Below are 24,464 nucleotides of genomic sequence, written 5' to 3'. Positions count from 1 at the left end.
TTTCTCTGCATTAGCTTGCTTTCCTTTCCAGCAAAGCCCCAGACACAGCCAACTAAATACCACTTAGGTCTTCCGGTGAGTATAGCGAGAGATGGAGATTAAAATATGACACCATAGGATCATTCAATGTCTACTTTTGAGAGAGAGCCCACCACAGGTATGAACTGTGTTAGATAAGGCAACTCAAGAGAATAAATAAAAGGGTCCGGCCAAATTAAATAAATAGTTTTTTATTTTTTTCTATGAGCCTTTGACACTGCCCAGTCAAGCATGGCCAAACTCACAAGGGTAGGACTGTGGCCTTGAACTAATATCACACACATCTGTCCAGTAAATACTGAGTCAGCATGTCTTAAAGTCAACAGTCAGAATTATCCACTGAAAAGGGAGGTATATTGCTTTGTTGCCTATGGTTACATCAGAAACCAAACATCAAATGTGCTGCATTGTGGAGAAAAATCACCCCATATGTCATTAAAAAACATCATTAACTTCTTATAAACACATTCTGCAGTGTTTCCCTTCACTACAAACACCACACGTAATGAGGCATTACGGCTTTAACAATAGCTAAATCTATGACCTTTAAAGGAGAGATGTGCCAGAGAAAAGAGGAATTGCTGATTTCTTTGTTTGAAGCCCAGATTTTATTGAAAAGTCAGTTGTTGTTTCATTAATAGATTTTGAGGTCCGTTTATTATCATTTAAACTCAAGTAATGTGTGAACTAAAGTTGAATAAGCTTGTTTCATGTAAAACCCCAAGACAGTTTCGCCAAGGAATATCTAATGATCGTATGAGCTCTTTTGAAACAACCATCCACAAAAAAGAATAGCAACTTAATTTATACATTCAATGAGATTTGTTGTCAATCTCTGTATGTTTTTCCACCTCTACACTCCGATTTGATCATAGTCCTTAACTTTGCTAACAGTGGTGGCTGGTGCACCATTTTTTTGAGGGTGCGCTACAAAACTTTTGACATGTGATGTAAACGTTAGCTAGTTTAGCTAAAAAGTATGTAATGGTGTTTATTAAAAGTAATAACATGAAAACAAATATTGCAGTGTACTTTATTATTTATTATAGTAAACTGTAGTAAAATTCCTAGATGCACAGTGTTTTTGAACCATACCATAGTAAATATTAAAGAATATTATAGTATTTTCTTCAGTTTTTCAATTCACAGTGGTATTGTGTGGAGTGTTCAGGAAACTCTGGAATTGTTAATAATGACCATAAGAGAGAGAGTTACTAAGAGAGTTAGTGTTTATTGTTTTGGGTGGCCATCCATATCTTCAGAAACAAAATACCAGAGTAACTTTTCAGTTTACTTAAGTTCAGTAATGATTAAACAAATTAAATGACATTTTAATTGTGTCAGTTTTATTAGGGTTGTGGAGATCGTGGCCTCAGCCGTATCCAACTATTGTTAAACCGACTGCACTATTAAGTTTATATACTTATAAACTTGTAGATGTAGCTATGAAATTGAATTTCCAAGACCAGCCTGTTAAGAAATACAAGGCAAAATAAAATAAACTATGCAGTTAGATTTTACCTGTAGTTTTACTATCCTGAAAACAACATCAAGTCATTTTTGTTACAACAGTAAATGTCGCATATGCGATGAGATATTGATCAAACTGATAAAAACACAACATTTCCAAGTTGTGACATGACAATTCCTTAAAGCAGATGGTGCTTTAAAAAGCTTTTACAAATAGTTTTTAATGAAGGCACGTGCATTTTCCATGCTTCCCAATAATTTTCATGTGATCTGTTGTGAAATGCTGCCATCTTCCGAACCTACCCTGTAACTGGCCCTTGCTCTCGGCGATCATATTTTAAACACTTCCGAACAACTTATTTCTAGAAAAGAATTAAACCTCACATCAGATGTTAATTTGTGTTAAGTTAGAGCTGGCATCGCTCTTAAAGACACCATTATCCACGTTGTACCCTCTACTGCGCAAGCATTAAGCACCCTCCGCACAGAAAGCCCCTCCTCCCATAGACAGTTCGTGTAGACGATTGGCTCCTTTTCTGGAAGGCGGGACTTCCTTCGCTAGAGCAGCGCATTTTCCCACCCACCAGTTGTAGCAATAACGTTCCAGCGTGTATGTTAGTATCGATATGTGTAAATGTTTTTGGGCCAATAATATTCCACCATATCTCATCGTTCAATATTATTGACTTATTTTTACATTGCACTAATCTGTAAGTGTAAAATGTCCACTGACTTGTGCCGGAAGTGCAGCGATGAACCAATCAGAGCGGTCTTATCAGAGCGTGAGAACCAATCAGATTCCTCATTTGTGTTGAGGCAACAAAGCGGGAATTTATATTCCGCTCGACAGCTCATGAGTAAGTCACGTGTACGGTATAGAAAGCCTTTTATTAAAGTATTCCAGCAGTTCACATATTCAAATAGCCTCAGGTGTTAATCGAAACGAAGCGATTACAATTAAATGGAAGCGCCCACAGAACTTGACACGAATGCTACGACTCCAGTTGATGACCGCCGCTTCCAACGCACGCCACAACAAAGGGGCGTGTCTTCCAGAAGAAGGTAAACAAGACACGCAACGCTCGCGCAGACTTTTCAGACTCGACGTTGGTCCGTTTAAACACGTTTAACAATATTTGCTTATTCCATAAAGACTCTCGGACTCTGGGTGTAGCTCCGGGAGGTTAAATTCGAGTTTCAAATCTCCAGTAAGTAAACTTGATTCATAAATACGACGGATCTCAAATAAATATGAAGATACGTGTCAGAATTGGTTGAAATGGCTCTTTCCGGTTTATTTACGTCTATGTTGTGTGACAGGTTCAGAAGAGCAACACAGTGAAATCTGCAGTCCACCCAGAGGAAGAGGTCAAAGAGCTCAGACAAACACTCGATCGACTTGATTCAGAAATCGCTCTGCTGGATAAAGAGTATGTGGGGAAAGGGAGCATTGTATGATGCTGTTGTGTACTCTTATTATGGAGAATATAGATTATATATCAGTACAATTGAAAAATTAGGTTCAGAATTTATAGAGTGCTTTATATTTCTCAGTTTACGGGAAATTAGGGACCAGATCTAATAAATATTTAAAACATGTTATCTCAAGGGAAAGCCTGCGAGTGCTAACTCATCTATTTAATGTAAGTGTAAATAATGGTTTGATTGTTCTGTTTTTGTTTTGTAGTGGATTTGTTGAAGAGGAGTTGGATAAGCACATAGATTTGCTGCACGAATACAATGATATTAAAGACATTGCACAAACTCTGCTGGGTAGATTGGGTGAGTCTTAACGCGACGGTCTGCAATACATTATTTAGACACTTAACATTTAACACTTGGAAGTGTTTTACACAATGTTGCACTGATTATTATAAATTATTTGTCCGTGCACACCATACATTTTATAATCATTTTGCATTAATTTGCTCCTCTCGCCCTCTCAACAACAACTCTTCACCACATGACGTCAGCAACAAAAAAGATGTAGTACTATACTGACTGTCCATGGCCAGGCATTTTTAGCCCTCCCCTCCAGGCCCAACTTCCAACAAACCAATCAAAAAGGGAAGGGAAAAATAAAGTCCCGCCCTACATTTTTTCACAAGCCCTTTCACTCGGTTACACGTCACGATACGGCAAGGAAATCAATCGCAACTTCTGTTTCAGGGTGACTTTAAATAAATAAAAAAATTATGAAAGGCACAGCATTTGATTTAGAAGCAGAATTCATTTGAAAAAAAATGAATAATTTAAATAATTTATACGCAAATGAGAATAGAATATATATTTTGACCATGTATATAATGAAATTCACCTGTGATAATTATTCTAGTACAGGAACTGACTTTATACTGTATACCTAATAAATAACTTTTTTGTGGAGCATTTGTGGTTCTAAATATTTTTTCAATACACATTTCAATCTGTTCCACATAGACGCTTATGGCCTCTTCTAGCCTCCCACTCATATCGGTGGGTTACAGCTTCCATGTGCTTGGCATTTGTCTTTAGTGTAAAGATTATGATAATGACATCCTCGGATGTTCAGGCTGCATTCTGCAATATAATGGGCTCCTTTCAGGCTATCTCCGTGCTTGTCTGCTGTGGCCCCATGGTCACTTGAGCTGGTCTGAGGGCCAGAGGGGCCCGTAGCACGTCATCCACCCCATGTGACCACTGACACAACTGTCTCTCTTTCTCTCTCTTAGCCGGCCTGCGTGGAGTGACCACAGGAGACTTGTACAGTGACTTCGGCCTTGAATTAGACGACTAAGTTGCATGTTAAGTTGGAAGCATGCATCTTTAACACTGTTAAGGTTACCATTTATGTCATTGATTATAACGAATATCAGTGTTCCATAGTGGGGTTTGTGTGCAGAAGTCATGTTTATAACAAATAAACAAGTTGATGTTCTTGATGTTTCGCTATTGTTGTGTCTTTGCTTTAAAGTAAGCAGTTTCGGTGATGTGAACATGCTCAAGATTGTTGAAGCAATACCTGTTACACAAATCTACAAGAAATGGAAAAGCCCTGGGTCAACATTTGGAAAAGAAACAGCTTTTATCTCAGCTCCCGCACTGCACATGGCTTTCCTTACATTGTTTACGCAACAGGGAGGTGGTCTTGACCAGGAAAGATTGTGTATGAAAATAACTTACTATAAAGGCTACCTATCTGTTGTTTTACCCAAATGTTAACCTATTGATCAGATCTGTTGATTTTTTTTACCTTTAGGTCATTACAAACATGGTAAAACCTGTGCACATGTGTTACAGTGCTAAAGAAGCTTAATAGTCCCGGTGCAGGACAGTAAGCAAACGTGTTTCAAATCAAACTAGTGTGCAAGTGCAATGGAAAATGATAACGGTATTCATTAGTACTGCTTTTGTTATAATACATGTCTTGAATTGTACTTAGGCAACATGCAAATAGTTTTTGAATTTATAAAACCAAGAAAACCGTATACTCTGCATAAATGCTGCATTAATACGTCTATTTTTTGGTATTTTATTGGTAAAATCTTAAACTGCATTTCGCATTAAATATTACTTGAGTTTTCTCATTTATTTCTTAATTATATACTGTACAATTAAGAAAAATCTGAACAGATTTAATGTTAATTGAAAAATAAGCAGACTATGTAAGAATCGGTTATGTGTATTCAGAAGGTAAACTTTGATTGTAAATCAAAGATCATCTAATGGCTGGAACACATTACAAGACTTTATACAAGAATACAAAACTAGACATCATACGCTTGCAGACCTTTTGAACGTTTCAGACAGAAACACACAAACTGATCAAATCTGCAGACCGGCACAGACATTCTGCAACAAGTCCAGACTTAAAATCTGGGCAAAAGTCTTAAAGAATAACTCAAACACCAACCCAGACCCATTTTGCCAATGAGAGAATAATGATGGCCTTTGGAAAAGAAATCAAATACAGACGAGGCACTTGATTTCAATGGAATCCTCTATTGAGCAAACTGTTTTAAAAAGCCTGTCTCACACACGCGGTTCACACAAACCGCTCTTTTTGCCGGCAGACAGACGGCCAGAAAGATATCTGAAGACACCCCTCCCTTTCCTCCATCATGCCTCATGGTCCTGCAACTATCGGGTGGAAACTGCCGCGATGATTCGCTGGCCGGGCCACATTTCCTTGACAGGACCTTAAGCCCCGCCCTCCCCGAGTGAAACGACAAAATCTCTTACAACGTCATTGGTCCGGAGAGCTGTCAATGAGCGATTCCACGCAACACCGGCGAATAGAGAGAGGGCGGGCTCAAGTAAGAAAATTATAAGGTCATTGGAATTACCAGGGCCACAATCCATCGTCACAATGAGACAGATATGAATGAAATTATGAATTAATCGGGAGCAAAGTCTACCGAAGAAGCCGCGTTTATAGAGTCAAAGACAGGAGTGCGGTCCTCACACACCGGCGCGTGGATATCGACGCAGGTAAACGCGGTGGACGTTTCGCTTAAGCCGATCAAGGTGGGATTGAACGAAACGGGTTCCCTTTCTGCCGTAATACACACGTTGTCGTGACCGCGGACACAGAAACCGAGGTATTTAACGGACCACAGTCTCTTCTTTTTGAAAATATGTTGACTAACGTCCATTTCCGGAATCTCCTAGCTGTCAACTGCCTGTTAAAGATGCGTTTATGGGTTTTTACAAACGTGTGGAAATACCAAATGTGATGTCGGATTAACGAATGTGTACTGGATATGATGTTAACGTCCACAAGTCAATTAAAGGGAAAGAGGATGCCTGACATCCGCACGTGCCTGTTTATTCAATATAATTCACCCTGTGCATCCTTATATACTGTACGTTACGTGCTTGTAACGGCGATGTATACATCGCATCGTTTAGAGACTCGGTGTATAAACGCGTAATGTAACGCATCGTCTGATGGGCGAAGACATGACACAATGTGTCTTGTGATAGTAAAAGGCTCTGTGTACTGCAGTACTGTACGGCCAATGTGCACGCGTGAATATCCGGGCCGCATCAGGCTATGCAGTAACCCTGATGGCTGATGACTCTTCTGTATGGATGTAATGTGTGAATCCGCACCCGTTACAGGCCTTTCATGGTTATGTCTCACACGCGGAACGTCTATATTATTATGCGGGGTGGGTGGATTTTCCTCGAGCGTCCCAGAGAGTCAGACATCGCAGAATTCCCTGTGCTGCAGACCAGGCGTACGATGATGGAGACGACATGTGACCATCATTTATGTCGATGTGAAAGTGCGAAATGGCGTTTTATCCAAAAATGATTTTATCCAGTAAATCGTGTAGGTTCTTATGGTTACAAAGTCAGTTTCGTGACGTTGCATGCCACTGTTTGAGAAATTGAAACATTAAAGCGACAAAGAAACAGATTGTTTTAAGCAATAACTAAACGTTAATGTGACATTAAATATGGAAAATATCCTTGCAACGTATTAACAATTCTGATTGAGCACATAGTTAATAAAACACACCATGTAGTTTTATTGCATACTTGTTTACCCAAGAGCTATTACAAAAGTATATACAAAAGCAGTTGTGTACTTTAACTTTACAGCTCATGAGATATGACAACTTCCCTAGTTTCCCCATGCTTGTATATGTGCCATGAGATAGCATGTGATGCTGCTGTGATCATTTAGCAGGTGTGCTGTGTACAGATCGGGTAGCTCTTGTCTTTCGTCATTGAAATTCAACCCTCTGTAGTTTCTTACAGTACCTAGTTACACGTTTTGAGTGAAGCGATTGAGCATTGCTACCACTAAGAACGTTGACAAAAGAAAAATTTGAATGTGCCAACTTATAAATTTTATCGGCTGATATGCAAATCAAGAATGAGAATGATCCTTAATCATTGCTTCGTATGTGATCGGCAGATTTAACAGTGACCTTGAAAACAAGAGTCTGTTATAGAGAATGTGAAGCTGACGTCACTCCCTATGTTGTAGCGGCGCCGCCATATTGGGAGGATCATACTCCACTGCTATTATGGTTTTGATATATACCGTTAGTTTTGTTTGATGTATGGATAAATCGAACAACTTTTTCTGAATGACTCTGTGTAATGGTATTGCAGTTTTGAACACCGCAAGATCGACCTACCATAGTTATATTTCCTAATCAAACAAGAAAAACAAAACATTGCATTGAACGCACTAGCCGCGACCCTCCCAAGATGGCGTAACATTAGACACAGCGTGACGTAGCTTCACATTCTCTATAAAACATTTATTTTGACTTAAAAAAGTATAAAATAAGTAATTGCCTTACTTTAACAAAAAAAGGAATGGATATACAATTATTGTTTACACGTAGCATATTTTGTTACGTGTCAGCAATATTTAAAACGTATATTTTCCAATAATTTGTCTGCTGCGCAGTGTTGGGTAACCTTATTTGTAGTCGTCTAACATACAAGCTTCTCATATAAGGATCTAATTAATGCAACATCCTATAGTTAAAACGAATATTTTAATACAAACGAGACAATCAATTTATCAATGTTCTCAATGCTGTATTTCATCTAGGTTAAAGTTAAAGTCAATCTGAATGACTTTTAGCACAAACCCGATGGGTACTCTAAACAGACACGCCTTTAACTTTACAATGTCAAATATCAGGTTTTATCTACATGTGTGTCATATTGCAAAAGATTAAAACAGGTCACTTTATCATCTGTCTTTTCGCAATGCAATGAGGTTTATATCATTATCATATAATGCATATTATGACTCGTATCATTAAGCACGATCTGTCATATATAACGTCATGAAATTGTGCTTAAGTTGCCATTCAATAATCTTGATGTTGAAATGATCCGGTAAGAGACAGTACGGTTGTCCTGACAAATGTTTCTTCTGTTTGTTTTTTAGGATGTTGCGGTTGGCTTGCTCCACGGCTCTGCTCCTCGTTCTCAGGGTCTTCGCGGGTCTGCCTTGGTTCCAGGTTCTGCCGTCCATTTTAATTTTCTACGTGGGTTCTGGAGGATGGAAGTTTCTCCGTGTGTTCGCAAAGACAATATACCGTGACTTACAGTAAGTTTATATGTTATAGTATGTTCTAAAGTCAATGGAATTAAATTAATTTCTTTTGGTGGTTTTGATCAGTCATAGCAGTTCCTTCGAGCAGGTTTCCCCTCAAGTAAAACCCCACGTTCCTGTATTACGAGCTTCATGTTTGTAAAAGGGCGCTAGTGGGTTTCTGGGCGGCTTCCTGGCAGGTTCGACTTGTTTTTCTTCAATGAATGGCTTTTGAAAAATGTTCATTGAGCAATCTAATGCAACGAGTGTCTTAGGATTCCATCGAGTTTCCCCTAAATCTGAACTTTCTTGTTCAGTGTTTGCTGTCGAAAAATGAAATACAGAAAAACCCTGCCAGCAACTTTTTCACTATTGTGGGTTTTTTTCGTACTGGAGTTAAAGCAATTGACCTTTTGTCCTGGAGGTGTGGCTGTTTCATTTTAACAGTAAGGATTCCTTAAGTATCCACATTGAAAGACAGAGGCTTTTAGTATAGCTAGCCTGTTAATGGACGTTAGAAGTCTCCTCTGGGTCAGAGAGCTGCTTTTAGCAATGGGCCGTCAAGAATCTACTTCCAGGCACTAAAAGATTTGTCATTCTGTCACTACTACATGGATTCTTGCCTAATCTACTTCTTGTTTTAAAGCAAATTATTTTTAGTCATTTACTAAGCCACACATTTTTCCAACCCGTATGACATGTGATGAAACATGAACGGGGTGTTTTGTAGAATCTTTAAGCTTTTTCATTCAATGAAAGCATTCAGTGTCTTTCAAGAAATAAATTTTTGCTATATTTTAGGTCTTCTAAAGTGTCGCACCAGGTTTGACATCAATAAAAGTGACATTGGTTATTGCTTAAATTGTAACAGAACACGAGCAGTAAATTGAGATTTGAGAGTTTACAGAACGTTCATAATATCATAATGCTTCCCAAAGACTTGAAATATTGGCATATACTTCTATGCTTTTTTATTTTAATGTTATTTGTCTTTGTTCCCTGTATGCTTGATGATGCATTTTAACGTATACTGAACTATTTTTTTAACCCTTTAAAGGTCCAGTGTGTCATTTTTTGGAGGATCTGTTAACAGAAATGTAATATAATGTCCATAACATAATGTGTTCAGAGGTGTCTAAAGACCTTACATAATAAAGCGTTTTTATTTCTATCTACATACACAGCGGGTCCCCTTACATAGGGCCCTATGATGACGGAAGGAATCACGGAATCCAGACATCATAACTGAATTTACTGTATAACACGGATTGTCACGGAATTTGACAAATTTTGGATTAAATCATTTTCAAAACCCATTTACAAATACCTGCTCTTTGCCATGGTTTCATTAACTGACAAATAAAAAGACAGAAATGCATATTCCCTGTTTGTATGAGGCACCGTATAGCCTATGTTCAATGACGTTACATTAGTAAGCCACGGCCATATTTATAAACATTTATTCAAAGTTGAGACGATCATGACGAAGAGACCATCTGAGACACTGAAGTCTTCCAAAAAACGGAAAAAGTTTTCTTAAGTACTGCAAGCAAGGAGGATTGTTGCCTCAAAATGAAAGCATCCTTCGTCAAACCCACTTACCTTGCGTCTTTGAGCAACACACACATGGACTGAACAAGATGTGGGTTGTGGTTGATGAAAAGACTGACATTCGAGATCGCAGCGTTTTAAACATTGTTATAGGCAAGTCAGTAATAAATGGGGATCATAATAAGTATAATAACAAAAGTAATAATCTAAAACTATATACAATACATTTTTTGTACTAATTTCCCTTCTGGTATTTAAAATTCAATCCATAGAGGCAGATTGTTGCTGCTTTGAGAAATAAATAGAAAATGTAATACTAGGTTTAACCATTAGATGTAGTAGACCCATATAAACAGCAACTTGTGAATATAAAGTCTTGTGTAGGAGAAATTAAAATGGAAAAAAAATAATTTGGGAAAAAATAAAACTGATTTCATAGGGCCCTACTTGCATGGAAATCTCCATGTTTTTACAGTAGCCCTAAATGGACAAAAGCGTGTTTCGTAAATACGTTTTCTCCTTCGGCAAAAATGTTACAACATCTTAGTTCTGTGTCAGCCTCCGTAGCGCTTTATAGGAGAGGGGATGGAGTGAGCTGTTGGTTGCACCACTAGATGTCATACACTGGGCCTTTAATTTATTCTCTCAGAAATTCTTGACCCCATTGATTCATTTATTTTTTGTTTATTTACAGTGCAGCCAGCGTGTTGCTGAGAGTAAAACTGAACGTCAAAAAGAACCTACGCGAGAGAAACACAATCCCCAAACTTTTTGCCAAGTCTGTCAAAAAACACGGTGACAAGACGGCTCTGATTTTCGAAGGAACGGGCGAGAAATGGAGCTTCAAGGAGCTGGATGACTATTCCAACCGCGTGGCTAACCTCTTCCTGCAGAGGGGCTTTAAGGAGGGCGATGTGGTAGCTCTGTTCATGGAGAACCGCTCGCAGTACGTTGGGCTTTGGCTGGGCATGGCAAAGATCGGAGTGGAGGCGGCGCTCATCAACTTCAATCTGAGACTGGAGGCTCTGGTTCACTGCGTCAACATCTCCAACGCCAAAGCCGTGGTATTCGGCAGTGAACTTACAGACGGTGAGACTTGATAGCGTTTATCATGTTGGTGAAATTGCACTGAAACTACTAATAATTTAAATCATTTAACATATACAAGTTATAGGGATAGTTTTTGTCCTATAGTCACACTCGTGTCATTCCAAATCAGCAGAACACCAAACAATACTGGCCTCAATTGACTTTCACTGTATGGACACAAAACCACAGAGACATTTCTCAAAATATCTTCTTTTGTGTTCCACAGGTTTGAACCACATGAGGGTTTATCAATGTTTTTATTTTTGGGGGGAACTATCCTGGTTTGTGACCTAAGACAATTAAACATATTTTGTTCAAACTAAATTTCACCGCCCAATTTTGTTTTATAAATAAGCCCTGGTGGTGCCTCAATAAAGTTTTGGTTAATGTGTTGAAATGCCTTTTAGAAGTGATGCAAGTGTAACAGGATGTGGCAAAGCATGTGTACTGTAGGGAACGGAGAATATGAAGTATCGTAAAGCGCAGATTGATAGTAGTCAAGGATTAGGATGTGGCAGTGATGACATTTTCCCACCTGTAAAAATACCGGTGGCACTTTCAGTTTTGAATTAGCGGCTATTTTGGGAACTGCAATTGCTTGAATTAATGGGTGTGTCAATATTATTTTGAATAAAACACACAAAACTTTAAAAGTACAATGACATTTGCTCATATTAAACACAAACGAATAACCACTGCACGCACTATACAAAACAATGTTAACGTCAGGTAGGTTGCCTTAAACAAAACGAATAATCAAGCAAAAACTTTTTTCTAATACGTGTTCTTTGACAGAAAAGCCTCCGCCGTCGTCTTCTCACATGATGAATAAAGTCTAACTCCTGCTACTATCTGAGCATAACTTGAGTTGAAAGAACAGTGTTGAGATGAAAGTTGAGGGTGTGTGGCTTAGTAGGACAAAGGGAATTGGTAGCAGAGGTCACGAAAAGCGAGTAAATCTTGACGAAATTATTTCCTAGTTGTGTTGTAAGTAATTGACTCATAAAGCATATCATGTTGAGTCAGCTTGTTTGTAATTGAGGTTGTTTGTCTTGGCTTGGCTTTTTTTACACTCATGTTTTTTTCCTTGATGTATTTTCTAAACGTGCTGCATATTTTTAACAGTTCTCTCAATCTTTATATGTCTCAGCGTTGTGTGAGGTGCACAGCTCTATGGGAAAGACAGTGAAACTCTTCTGTTTGGGAGACTGGGATTCCAAACGGGTTCCTGAGGGGACGGAGTGTCTGGAAACACTGCTGGAGGTGGCACCTTCAAACCAGCCCAAACAACCAGATCGGAGCTTCACAGGTGAGGAAACCAAAAGCAATTCAGATGAAAAATGTGCATGACACTTTTTTTATATAACACTGTATTAATGCATTGCATTGAGTATGTTGCTTTTTAAGAAGAATATGTCAGATTAGCAATGAAGGAAATCCCATAATGCATTGCGACATGCTAAATGAACATACTATTCATTTGTTCGCTACATGTGATGTTATATTGTCTTTCTCATTATGTCCACAGATCGCCTTTTTTACATTTACACATCAGGAACCACTGGAATGCCAAAAGCTGCTATCGTCGTACACAGCAGGTAAGCAAATGGTGAAGTTCAAGTGAAGGTTCACCCACATGTGAAAATTCTGTCATTGTTTGATTAGCCTCATGTTGTGTAAAACCTATACAGTATATGACTCTTTCTTCTGTGGAACACAAAAGAAGATATTTTGAGAAATGTTGTTCGGTTACCAACGTTCTTCAAAACATCATCTTTTGCGTTCTGCAGAAGAAAGAAAGGTTCGGAAAGACACGAGGGTGATTTAATAATGAAATGCCTTTCATATTTTGGTGAACTTCCCCTTTCAGAAGTTTTGCCTACCTTTGCCATTTTGTCTCATCTCCTCAATTCCTCCGTCAGGTATTACCGCATGGCTGCCCTGGTGTACTATGGTTTCAGAATGAACTCCGAGGATGTGCTGTATGATTGCTTACCGCTTTACCACTCAGCAGGTACATCAACAAACACATTCGCAGCATTTCCTGTGGACAGAATCAAGTGCAGACTACTTCCTGTGTGTCTTTCATGCTTGTTTTTTATAAATGCTTGCATAGGAGTGCTATTGAAAGCAGCTCTATTTACACAGCAAGGGTTAGTTTGTTAGATATTTTAGGGGTGGTTATTATACTTTGCATTTACACCAAATTTATTGTACGTGCAAACTGATGTGTGAGCCTGAAAGTTTCAGTCGCTTCGTTCTGAGTCCAGATATTTGTTTTCTGTGGCAGGTAATATTGTGGGAATCGGACAGTGTCTGATTCATGGAATGACTGTGGTGATCAGAAAGAAATTCAGTGCGTCTAAATTCTGGGATGACTGCATCAAATACAACTGCACGGTGAGTAACTATTTCACCAAACAGTGGCGCTGCACAGCATATATCAGTTATTGAAATAATGCAAATGTGCATACGGCAGTGTGGGTGTCAATGGTTTGATTAATTGTGTTACTTCATCATTTTAAGTTATGAATGGTCTAAATGATTTTAGGCTGAACAAGAGAGACGGGTATGTAAATGTCAGTGCCTGTTTGAATAATCAAAAACTTGATTGAAACTGGATGTCATTCATTATGACATGAATGACGTTCATAAAAAATGAATGAGCGATTTTAGTCTCATTAATTATTCACACGTAAAACACACTCACACTTGCGTAGCCAGTTTCAAATGCATAAAGCCTAATTCAAGTGCTCAAAGTATATATATACACATTCACAAAACACTGGCGTAAAATTAAATTATATTCTCATAAAATAGGTTTCACAAACGCTAAATACAATTCACAGACGTACAACTGTGCACAAATATATTACATTTGATCACTCTTTTCAGGCCCAGTTTAGGGAGTTCTTTTCCAGAAAGTGCCTAGCTACAAATCTAGCGACTATCTAAATACACCTTAGCTTCAAAGGTTTGCTCTCCCAAGGCGCAGAACTGCATTTCTACTATCTACTCTTTTCAGTGAGCGGCAGGAAGCAGCAGCTTGTTCAGTTCAGACCACAATGAAACAATATTTCTAAGAGCTAGCCATTTATTGTCATTGTTTGACCTTGTTCATTTAAAACATCCGTAGATCGTGAACATAGACAGGAGCAGTTTGTTATCCAGACGGATTTTAGCAGTTTAGGTGTAGTAACTGCTGGTTATGTCGCTTTTAGTGGTCTCGTTCACTCACTGTTTCATACTTATTTCAAAAAAATAAGTAACTAGGAGCAGATTTATTGTGTATTTGGCTGTTTAATGTTTTAATACAGCATCACAGCTCAGAGAGAAGAGAAGAGAAGAGAAGCAAAGCTGTCCAAACGAACCTTCAGCACTCAGCAATGGTGCACCTTGAGTCCTGTGATCTCCGCCGTCATGATTGGTTGAACCGTAATACAGTATATACGTTGTGCACTTGAATTAGGTTTTATGCATGTGAAACTGACTTTGCAGGTGTAAATTGTGTTATGCGTGAATAATTAATAAAACCAAAATCGCTCCATATGTAAAAAGCAAAATGAATCAAAAATATTCAAGAATTAAATTGCAATTATTGTAATTTACTTCATTGTTTAATTATATCAAAATGAATAAAGATGATATTAACGCCTGCTCCAGCCTTGTATCCAGCCTTGCCTGGATTATAGGTCTGTATAATCTGTTTTCTCAACCAACATCATGATGTGCTCTGTAAAATGCTGTAATATGTTTTTAACATGATCTCAGATCGTCCAGTACATTGGTGAGATCTGTCGGTATCTGCTGAATCAGCCAAAGAAGGATGCGGAGCGCCAGCACAAGGTCCGCATGGCCCTCGGCAATGGCCTCCGCCTGTCCATCTGGGAGGAATTCACCAACCGCTTCAACGTGCCGCAAATTGCAGAGTTCTACGGAGCCACAGAGTGCAACTGCAGCCTGGGCAACTTCGACAATAAGGTGAACCCAAATACAGTAAAAGTGCACACGTAAGCGTCTCTGAAGAGCCTATTAACCAGCGATTCTCTACCTTTGTTGGGCCAGCGCCCCCTATCCATTTTCCAGGTCCCTTACAGCCCCCCACAAAAATAATGGGCTAAATGTCTTCATAATAGTAGTGATAATATTACTTATAATAAATTATTTGTTATTATTATATAAAAAGCTGCTTAGTTTCACTTTACTTAAAAGTGTGTTATGTGAGTAAGTTTATAGGCCTAAATGTGTGTGCTTCCATCAGAGTCCATAAAAGGTTTTGTCATGAATAATTTCTGTTCATAATTAGGCAAATGAAAACGATACAATCTGCTTACAAGAATAAACACATGTTACAATGTGGAAATTATTGGATGTATTTATTTATACTATCTTGAAACAGTCCAAGCAGTGTACATTCTGCAATCAGATGTGATGATGATTAGATACGTAGAGAGTTAATATCCTTCCCGAAGATGATTACAATATATTAGACTGAGTTTAACACAAACATTTCTACCTCATAAATAGAGTCAAATGTTATTTATTTTAGATGTCCATAGAGTGGAAGTGAATATAATTTATTGAAAATATTTTCCAAGGCTTACTAATAAGTTATTCATGCAAACTCAACAGTCATATAATGTGCAATGAAATAATTTTTTAATCCCGCTCCCGCAACGTGTGTGTTTCACTCCCGCCCGCACCCACAATTTGTGGGCTCGCTCCTTGCACCGCATCCGCAAACCATTTAGCTCAAAGAATTTAACCAATGTTGAGGTATGCTACTGTTCATAACAACAGACACAGAACATTTGCGCTTAATTGAACGCTCGTTTCATAATATGTTCATGTGAGGGTTAAGCACCACGCCTGACAAATAATTAAAAAAATTATTTGTTTTAATAAATTAAAACAAATAATTAAAAAACATTTATTGCAACTTACGAATTCTAATTCTTTATCACTTTTCACGAGGCGCCGATCCCGAATTTTATTTGATACTACATCAGTGTATTTTGGTGTATTTGCCACCCTGCGCAAAAATCTATTGCCATATGACATCAAAGCGCTGTGAGTGATTCAAAAGCTCATGGAGCAGTTTGATCCGATCGCGTTTAATGCCGATCGTTCTGCGCAACTCAAGATGTCAAATGCACATTTTCTCGGGGAGAATAAGAGATATGTCTGATCGTATCGTAATCTTTTGCAGGTAAATGTTTTATCTTACCATGCCTGGATATTTGGTGTAAACTTGCGAACGCCCCATAAGAACACCCCCCTTTCAAAAACTAGCTTCCATCGTTCTCCAAACGCCCACTGGTACAACCCCTGTTGAGAAACGCTGCTTTAAACCCTCTAGGACTCTGGGTAATGCAGATCTTAATTTTACGAGGCTATCCACAAGCACTTTGTGATTGAGCACAGCTTGTGTGAGATAATGGGAAATGCACCCAGATGAGCTCACTGTTGTTTTGCTTGGTGCTGTAATTTAGTTTTAAATGAAGATATAATGGTTGTAAAGGAAATTAGCTGTGCTTTACCTGCAGACGGGCGCTTGTGGATTTAACAGTCGGATCTTGCCCTATGTCTACCCGATCCGCTTGGTCAAAGTGGACGAGGAGACCATGGAGCTCATCAGAGGACCTGATGGTGTCTGTATACCGTGTGGTCCAGGTACAGTATAAAAACCTAAATTCGTGCAGTTTTCTGTGAGAGGTATGCTATTACTTTTAAAGGAAAAGTTCACTCAGATATGAAAATTCTCTTTCAATTTGCTCACCGTAGTGATGTAACTTTGTTTCTTCAGCTAAACGCAAACACATAATTTTATATTAAAATGCTTATCGACTTATTTGGGACTCAACATGGCAAAGCTCCAAAGAGCACATACATCTATTATTAAAGTAATCCATATTTATATCTCATTCCATCCCTCAGGAGAACCCGGTCAGTTGGTCGGCAGAATCATTCAGAACGACCCCCTAAGACGATTCGATGGCTACGTCAACCAATCGGCCACTAACAAGAAGGTCGCCAACAGTGTCTTCAAACAGGGAGATAGTGCTTACCTCTCAGGTAATGTTTATTGATAGGGATGTAACAACTCAACTTTTTTTCACGATTTGAGACCAATTAGAAATTAACCAGTGCCCTTTTATTATTTCTCAAATGCTGCACATTTCTTTGCAGAATTAAAACATAATTTATCTCAAATAACAAAAATTCCTTGCATTTGCACTTCCAAATCAAATAAAATCTAATAATACAATAACCTCTTTAATATAAACAAAGACTTTTCCTACACATATCAGCATATCCATGTTTTCCAAGTTTGCAGTAAACAAACTGTTGTAAAAAAACTGTATCGGGATTCATTTAACATCTTAACCGGCCTGAATCGTCACAAATTATAATCATTTTAACCGGCTCGCAGTTAATCGTTACATCCCTATTTATTGGTTATCAAGCTCTGGAAGATCTCTTAAGTAAGGCAATCAAACAAGTAGCTAACAGATGTTTGTTTATCTGGTCTCTCTCAGGGGACGTCCTGGTGATGGACGAGTGTGGCTACATGTATTTTAGAGACCGTACAGGAGACACGTTCCGCTGGAAGGGAGAGAATGTGTCCACCACTGAAGTGGAGGGGACGCTCAGTCGCCTGCTGGACATGAAGGATGTGGTGGTGTATGGCGTTGAGGTGCCAGGTAATAATAGACCCCTCTCTATGACGTTCTCTAGATTGTCATAGTTTGGCTTTTATCTACATTCATGCATTTTGCAGACGCTTCGATTCAAAGCAACTTATATTGCATTATACAACCCATTGTATCTATGTATGTGCAATTCCCTGGGATCGAGCCCTTGACCTCAGTGTTGCTAGCGCCATGCTCTAACCACTGAGCCACTATCTATTCAAATATGAGTAGATTAGTTTGGGAGTGAATAACATTACGACATTTTTCAGTACCATAAGATCAGCTCAACTTCCTTTACATGTAGTCTTCTGTATACATTTATTTACGTTCTTACGAATTATTAGGGGATATTTCTAAAGGTACCTCACGGTCACCACATGGTTTCAGATCATTAAGTGTTATATTCATGAAGGTTGCGTAGTAACTTGAGTGATTGGGTGGTCGTGTTGTTTGGAGCAGGAAGTGATTTATGCAAACAGAGCTGACTGCTGCATCATCTGAAGGAATGCTAACACCGCACGGCCAAACACAGTCTTCTCTTGGCCAGCCTCCAGTTTTACTTATTACACCGGATCTGTAGGGAAGCAGCGGCAGAGTGCTGAAGATAGCACTGAACATTCCAGTCCGCTGGATGCAAGACACATGTTCACCTTCAGAACGAAGTCATCAGCAATTCTGGAATTATTACGAGTGCAGGATGTGCACGTTTATGACCCACCCACATGCATTCTGCCTGTAGAGATATATGGGCTTTCCTATTCTGCAGAGCTTTCTACACATAATTTGCCTTGTGTTTAGTTTAGTGTCCAAAATCTTGAAACCCTGCACCTCCTCCCACATAACCGAATTAAGAAATAGGCTAGGCTTAACATACATGATGTATGGTACTATATGAGACCTCACGCAACACCTTCAATGCCTCTAGGAACCCTCTGTGTTAATGACGGGTGTTTTTGTTCAGGTGCGGAAGGCAAGGCAGGGATGGCGGCCATAGCAGACCCAGAGCACAACACAGACCTGCAGAAGTTCAGCAGAGAGCTGGAAAAAGCTCTACCACCCTACGCTCGACCCGTGTTCCTACGATTCCTACCAGAAGTGAATAAAACAGGTGAGGTACACGCTTATGTAATCTCAGCCTCGGTCATTCACGTAGACCAAATACACTAGATACAGTATGTGAAATAATGTTAACAGTCAGAACTTTTGATTTACAAAAATGTATGAGATTGACTGTCAAACGTTGCTGGTTATTTATTAAACTTGTGGAGCAGTCTTCAGTGTGCGGACATTTAGTTTATTCTGCATTCATTTCATGTTTTTGTTCTGCACCTGACAGTTGGTTGGTGGATGAGCACTAGGGTTGTTTGTTTGGCGTCAGGTTATACAGTAAAGAGTGTGACCACTTTAATGAATTCCTTTCTTACATCGTATGGTATCTGTACGCGGTTGTTAATGATAAACTTTGTGAGCGTGGAGCACTTCAGCACACCTCTTCTTCACCAGTGAATCATTGGCCGGTATATTCACACCATGAACTCGGTTGGCTGTAATGCTCAAAGCTGAAGCAGAGCAAAAGCACTATCATCCCCATTAGTTCATTTTCACCCAATCTTATTAAAGATTGATTGTTTTTCATTATGCAGGGACTGTTTTTCCTCTTTTATCTGCAGTTTAGATTTTTATGTTCCTTAGAGAATCAAAACGGCAATCAAATAATTCAAGAATGCTTCTCGGCTTGTTTTGTAGCGTGTAAAAAGTGACCGTATTCTAATAATCACGATTTCAACATCAAGGGCAATAATCAGCATCAATGATTTTGTTTTAATCTCGCAGTCCTATTGAAGGAGTGAATGATTTATCCGAAATATCTGATCCACATCAGTTTACAGTCACCCGTGGTGCTGCTTTGTTTCCGTTAAATCAAGTAATCAGGGTTGAACTGTTTTCAACATTTTCATTACAAATTTTTTATCATTTATTCCATCCAAATACATTTAGAATTACATTAATCTCATTACTTTGTGCGATTGTTGTGTATACATTTGTGACAAACTCTGGGAAGTTAAGTATCACTTGTACCTCTAATCGGCAATCCTAGGATTGATTTATTTATAAATAAATCGATGCCAGGTCGGGGTTACTAACACATTTTCTGTCATGGTCTGTGGACCCCCTGAAGTAGCCTCGGCCACCCCATATATAAAACTCTATCTCCGCCACTGTGAAGCCGTGCGTGCATGCGCAGTAATGTTGTCACTTTGAAACCGTCTATAGAAGTTTGATTTGATCTCTAGTACATTCCTCAAAATATTTTCTTATTTATTTTGACAACGCAAGCGATATGAGTTTTAAACATGAAATCCTAAAGCCTAGATAAAGTTCTGTACCGTTTATTGTTTGATGCATGCTTCCTCTGAGGAATATTACTTGCGTAATTTACCTTTGTATCCTTTTTATTTCAGGGACTTTTAAATTCCAGAAGACAGACATGCGGCACGAGGGATTCGACCCCAACGTTGTCTCTGATAAACTCTACTTCCTGGACTGCACTAAGGGACAGTATGTGGAGCTGAACGCAGAACTCCATCGCAACATCGTCTCAGGAAAGCAGAAATTATGAGACTACCGTTTATCTCTACCCGTTCCCTCACTGGCTCCGCCCCCTCATCGCCCATCCCCTCGTTACCTCTTCAACCACAGTGAGGGGCTGCAGGAACACATTCTGGCCACATATTCAAGCTGATTCCTATATCCACCGCCGCGTCCCGCTCCGGACCCACCACAAGCAGGCACACAGCGATTCTAAAAGTGAAAATGGTAAAGAAAATCTAGCAATTTAGCAAAAAAATCACAAAAAACAAACAACAAAGGAAAGGCACGAAGACCAAACGCATCATCTGTCAAGCGGTAAAGCTCTCCCTCGCCCTCAGATGCACAATGCTTCACTACATGATTCGGGACTGACATGTGTCCATCGAGATGGATTTAATAAGCCACTGCTATTGCCCCCTCAAGCCCTGACCAAACCATATGGATCGAAGTGCAATACAAACCCAATGCCGGCTATGTGCTTGACCGCCGTCATGACTTGATCGATGGTATTTATTATAACATGCACCAAATATATTTAAGTTGAATAGCCTGTCATCTATTTAGTTATGAATCTACAATCACACAACTATTGTATACATACAGCGGCTTCTGAAATCTGGTGGGCGCCATCAGCATGAAAGCTTAGTTATCCATTACTGTCCAAAACCAAACAACATCAGCGCGACGGAGTGTCATGCAGACTGGGATCCATGAGTTTGCTTGACATGATGATCATTTTGCATCCGACGAGGAGCTTCTATACTAGGGAGCTTTGCATTGAGGCAAATTGAAGCAGTGTGAAACTTTGGTGCAGTACAGCATGTTTTCTCCCCATCTAGGTAATGATGGTTGAAATAAACTCACTTCCTGAAAGGAAATGAATGAAGGCAGAGGGGAATATAGTAAAGGCTTAAGACATCCGTACCATCCGAGTTTTGGTTTTACTTTTAGCGACATGAATGGTAGATGCAAACAGAGCACTGTGCCTTACTGTCAGGTCACCATGTAGTGTTACTGCCCTCATCCTGTATCATTACACCTCGCCGGCCCTCATCTCCTCCCATCATGCCTAGTGTCCGATATTACATATATGGGCATCCTTTTTGCGCGATACTCTCTTGCGAACTTTCCTGTTCTCCCTAGTCAAGGAAGGATTGATCTATTTATATCGTAGCAAGTATTCAAGTGTGTGTGTCTGTGTGCACGTGTACGATTACTGTGGGACGGCACTTGAATTTCTTCATTCAATGTTTTTCGGCCACCTATGCATTACCATACATTGCAGACAAGGGAAATCATTTAACTGTGTTGTCATGTTGAAGTGAATCTCTCAAAGGAAAGTTTGTCATATTTTACCCTTAAAAAACGTTTAGTCATGTGACCCCAAATTTTCATTACTGTAATGTAAAAAAAATCACTGTAATGACATAGAAGGGCTTATTCTTATTAATGAAGTTACAAAAAATATCATTCTCATTATCTTAATGTGGGGAAAAAATCTCATTACGATTGTAACTGTAATGACAGTAAAATCTCAGTCTTATTACCGTAATGATAAAACCTAATTTTTGTTACCGTAATGACAGCAAAATCTCATTTTCATCACCCGAATAATTACATATTTACTTTTATCTTGTTCTCGGTACGGTAATAACAGCAACATTTATTTTCCCTTGCTGTAATAATAAAATCGTATTTTCATTACAGTAATGACAGCAAAATCTTATTTTCTTACTGCAATAAGAAAATCTCAGTCTCATTACCGTACTTGCAGCAAAAAACTCACCACCTCATTACTGTAATAACTGCTAAATTTAATTTTCTTTACCGTAATAATAAAATTAAATTTTCATTATCATAATGACAGCAAACTTTCATTACTGTAATAACTCTAGGTTCAATAAATAAATAAAAAATGTCTGGATGTTGTAAGTTTTCTTAGTTTAAAATCAGCATATATTAAAGTCAGATCAGAAGTACTACCGCAATCTACATTTGCAATTGTCCGTAAAATGGATTATTATTAAAACACGATTTTTTTTTAATAAATGTGGGGTGAAAATGAAATTTCTTGGCATTTTTCTGAAAATCACCCACACAGCGTCACAGGGGATTCACATATTTAGGGCACAGCAGGGGTGTCCTGGATCAGTCGGCAAATCAGATGCAGTTGTCTCCATCAATATTATTTTCTTGGTTTTGTTTTGTGGCTTATGTTTTTAATATCACTTTGATTTTTTTTTAAGTAATTTTGTAAAAGAATAAGGTTCTGAACAGTTGTGGGTTGAGCTTTATTTTTACCGCTTTGCTCGTCTATGTTTTTTAGTTCTGGGTGTGTGAAAGAGAGGAAGTGAAATGGCATCTAACAACACTTCAAGTGTCTCATAATGAAGTCTGAATGCTGCTTGACAAGCATTTCTTCAATTATGGTGTGTGTTAGTGTTTGTGTCCTATGACAGCAAGTCTCTCTACCAGTCAACTTGCTGAGGTTATTTTTTTCCCAGTTAAAGGAACAGTTCACCCAAATCTGAATTGACTCGCCTTCCGCTTGTTCCAAACCTGAATGCTTGTGTATCTAAAACACAAACTTAAACACTTTAAAAAACATAACATGCCTAAATTTCCTCATATGACATTCATATGAATATCTCCATATTTCAAATCTTCTGAAGCCATACAACAACATCTGAAACTCTGAAAACCATCTTCTGCGTTCATTCAGGTTTGGCAGGACTTTAGTAAATAATGACCGACTGATCATATTTGGTGAACAGCTCCTTTAAAGAAAAAAGACACTTGTGCACACACAAAGCCGTTCTTCACTTTTAAAGGTTGTGTCATAATTTTATATGATCCCTTTGAGAGGGAATGCTGCATATTAGGTTTTGACTTCATTTTTTTATGTTTGTAAAAGCATCCCTAATGTAAAATGCAGAATGGTGTGCTGTGAATTCTTTTCTATTGCCTACTTTAAAAAAGAATCTCAATTATTAGTTTGCTGCACTCCTAAACATACTTTATAAGTTATGATGTTCAGGCAGAAAATGTCATGCGAATGTGTGTTTGTTTATTTTATATGTTCTTTCATTTGCGATGAGTGGCAGGTGAACTGCCATGTAATTCTCATGTCTGTTCACTAGGTGGAGGTGTTTGCTCATTGAGTGGACCTCAAATATATTCCATAAATGTTCCTTCCTCTTGTTCAAAATTGCTTGTTTTTTAATCAAAATACACCATGTTAAATTATTTAATGAGGGATGTACGTTTTTTTATTTAACTTATATACTGTGGACTTTTGTTTTGAAAGGGTAACTTGACTATTTCGGACCTTTTTCAGACAACACGAGATTTGTTGAGATGTATTATTGAGCACCAAAGCCAGTGAAGATTTTGTATTTTGTTAGTTGTAAGGGGCAGAGAAATAATTTCTCACACTTCTTATATCTGCACTCTTTTGTTTAGTCATTTTTTTCTGTTGGGTACTCAGGAACAACATTGCAGGCATTTGAGAGGAGGGGAAGTGTGTGTGTGTGTGTGTGTGTGTGTGTGTGTGTGTGTGCGCGTGTGTGTGCGAGCGAGCGCGTGTTTATGTAGCGGAGGTGTGTGAGGTGTGCCGTGTCGCACTGAAGTCCTCTCGTCCTAAAGACTAGCTGTTAATCGTGCTCTTTCAAAACAATGGCATCCAAGAATCAATATTAATAAAAAATGAAATATTACATCTCTGTTTGATGCATTTTATTTTATGTAACATGAAAAATAAGTATATTAAGATTTTTTTTACGAATGATGTAAATTTCTTTTTAGTTTAAAGTTCCAGATGAACATTTGTACAAAAAAATGATCGATACTCTTTCAACAAAAACCACCAAATTCTCCTGTCATTGAAGTTCAGATCTTGATTTTCGTGCTGTTCCTCTTTGAAAAATCTGCTACAGCAATACACTTCAGATGTCTGGTGTAAATATTTTTCCACAGAC

At 38.6% G+C, this 24,464-nt stretch overlaps 2 protein-coding genes across 6 annotated transcripts; both read left to right on the top strand.

The window, feature by feature from the left end:
• The first annotated feature begins 2,025 nt into the window (after positions 1 to 2,025).
• On the top strand, positions 2,026 to 4,515 carry swi5 (SWI5 homologous recombination repair protein). Of its 2 annotated transcripts, XM_079448084.1 has the most exons (6): positions 2,026 to 2,571; positions 2,663 to 2,717; positions 2,830 to 2,939; positions 3,197 to 3,291; positions 4,221 to 4,328; positions 4,463 to 4,515. In XM_079448084.1, the coding sequence occupies exons 1-5, from the start codon at positions 2,471 to 2,473 to the stop codon at positions 4,283 to 4,285; spliced, it is 426 nt and encodes a 141-aa protein (XP_079304210.1). In that variant the 5' UTR covers positions 2,026 to 2,470; the 3' UTR covers positions 4,286 to 4,328; positions 4,463 to 4,515. The 2 variants fall into 2 exon arrangements, with proteins under 2 accessions (XP_079304210.1, XP_079304209.1); XM_079448083.1 differs by lacking the exon at positions 4,463 to 4,515 and having other exon boundaries at positions 4,221 to 4,426.
• A 1,224-nt stretch (positions 4,516 to 5,739) lies between these two features.
• Positions 5,740 to 24,184, top strand: slc27a4 (solute carrier family 27 member 4). Of its 4 annotated transcripts, none has more exons than XM_079448196.1 (13): positions 5,740 to 5,804; positions 8,414 to 8,575; positions 10,806 to 11,200; positions 12,351 to 12,509; positions 12,729 to 12,798; positions 13,123 to 13,214; positions 13,491 to 13,600; positions 14,972 to 15,181; positions 16,747 to 16,873; positions 17,138 to 17,275; positions 17,740 to 17,904; positions 18,857 to 19,003; positions 20,358 to 22,386. In XM_079448196.1, exons 2-13 carry the CDS (start codon positions 8,415 to 8,417, stop codon positions 20,513 to 20,515), a joined length of 1,932 nt encoding a protein of 643 aa, XP_079304322.1. In that variant the 5' UTR covers positions 5,740 to 5,804; position 8,414; the 3' UTR covers positions 20,516 to 22,386. The 4 variants fall into 4 exon arrangements, with proteins under 4 accessions (XP_079304322.1, XP_079304320.1, XP_079304321.1 ...); XM_079448194.1 differs by having other exon boundaries at positions 5,746 to 6,089; positions 20,358 to 24,184; XM_079448195.1 differs by having other exon boundaries at positions 5,782 to 5,979.
• The last annotated feature ends 280 nt before the right edge of the window (positions 24,185 to 24,464 follow it).

This window comes from Barbatula barbatula (genome assembly GCF_947034865.1).
Source record: "Barbatula barbatula genome assembly, chromosome: 24".
Lineage (NCBI taxonomy): Eukaryota > Metazoa > Chordata > Actinopteri > Cypriniformes > Nemacheilidae > Barbatula > Barbatula barbatula.
The sequence above is the reverse complement of the archived record's forward strand: the minus strand, read 5'-3'. Positions and strand labels throughout refer to the sequence as shown.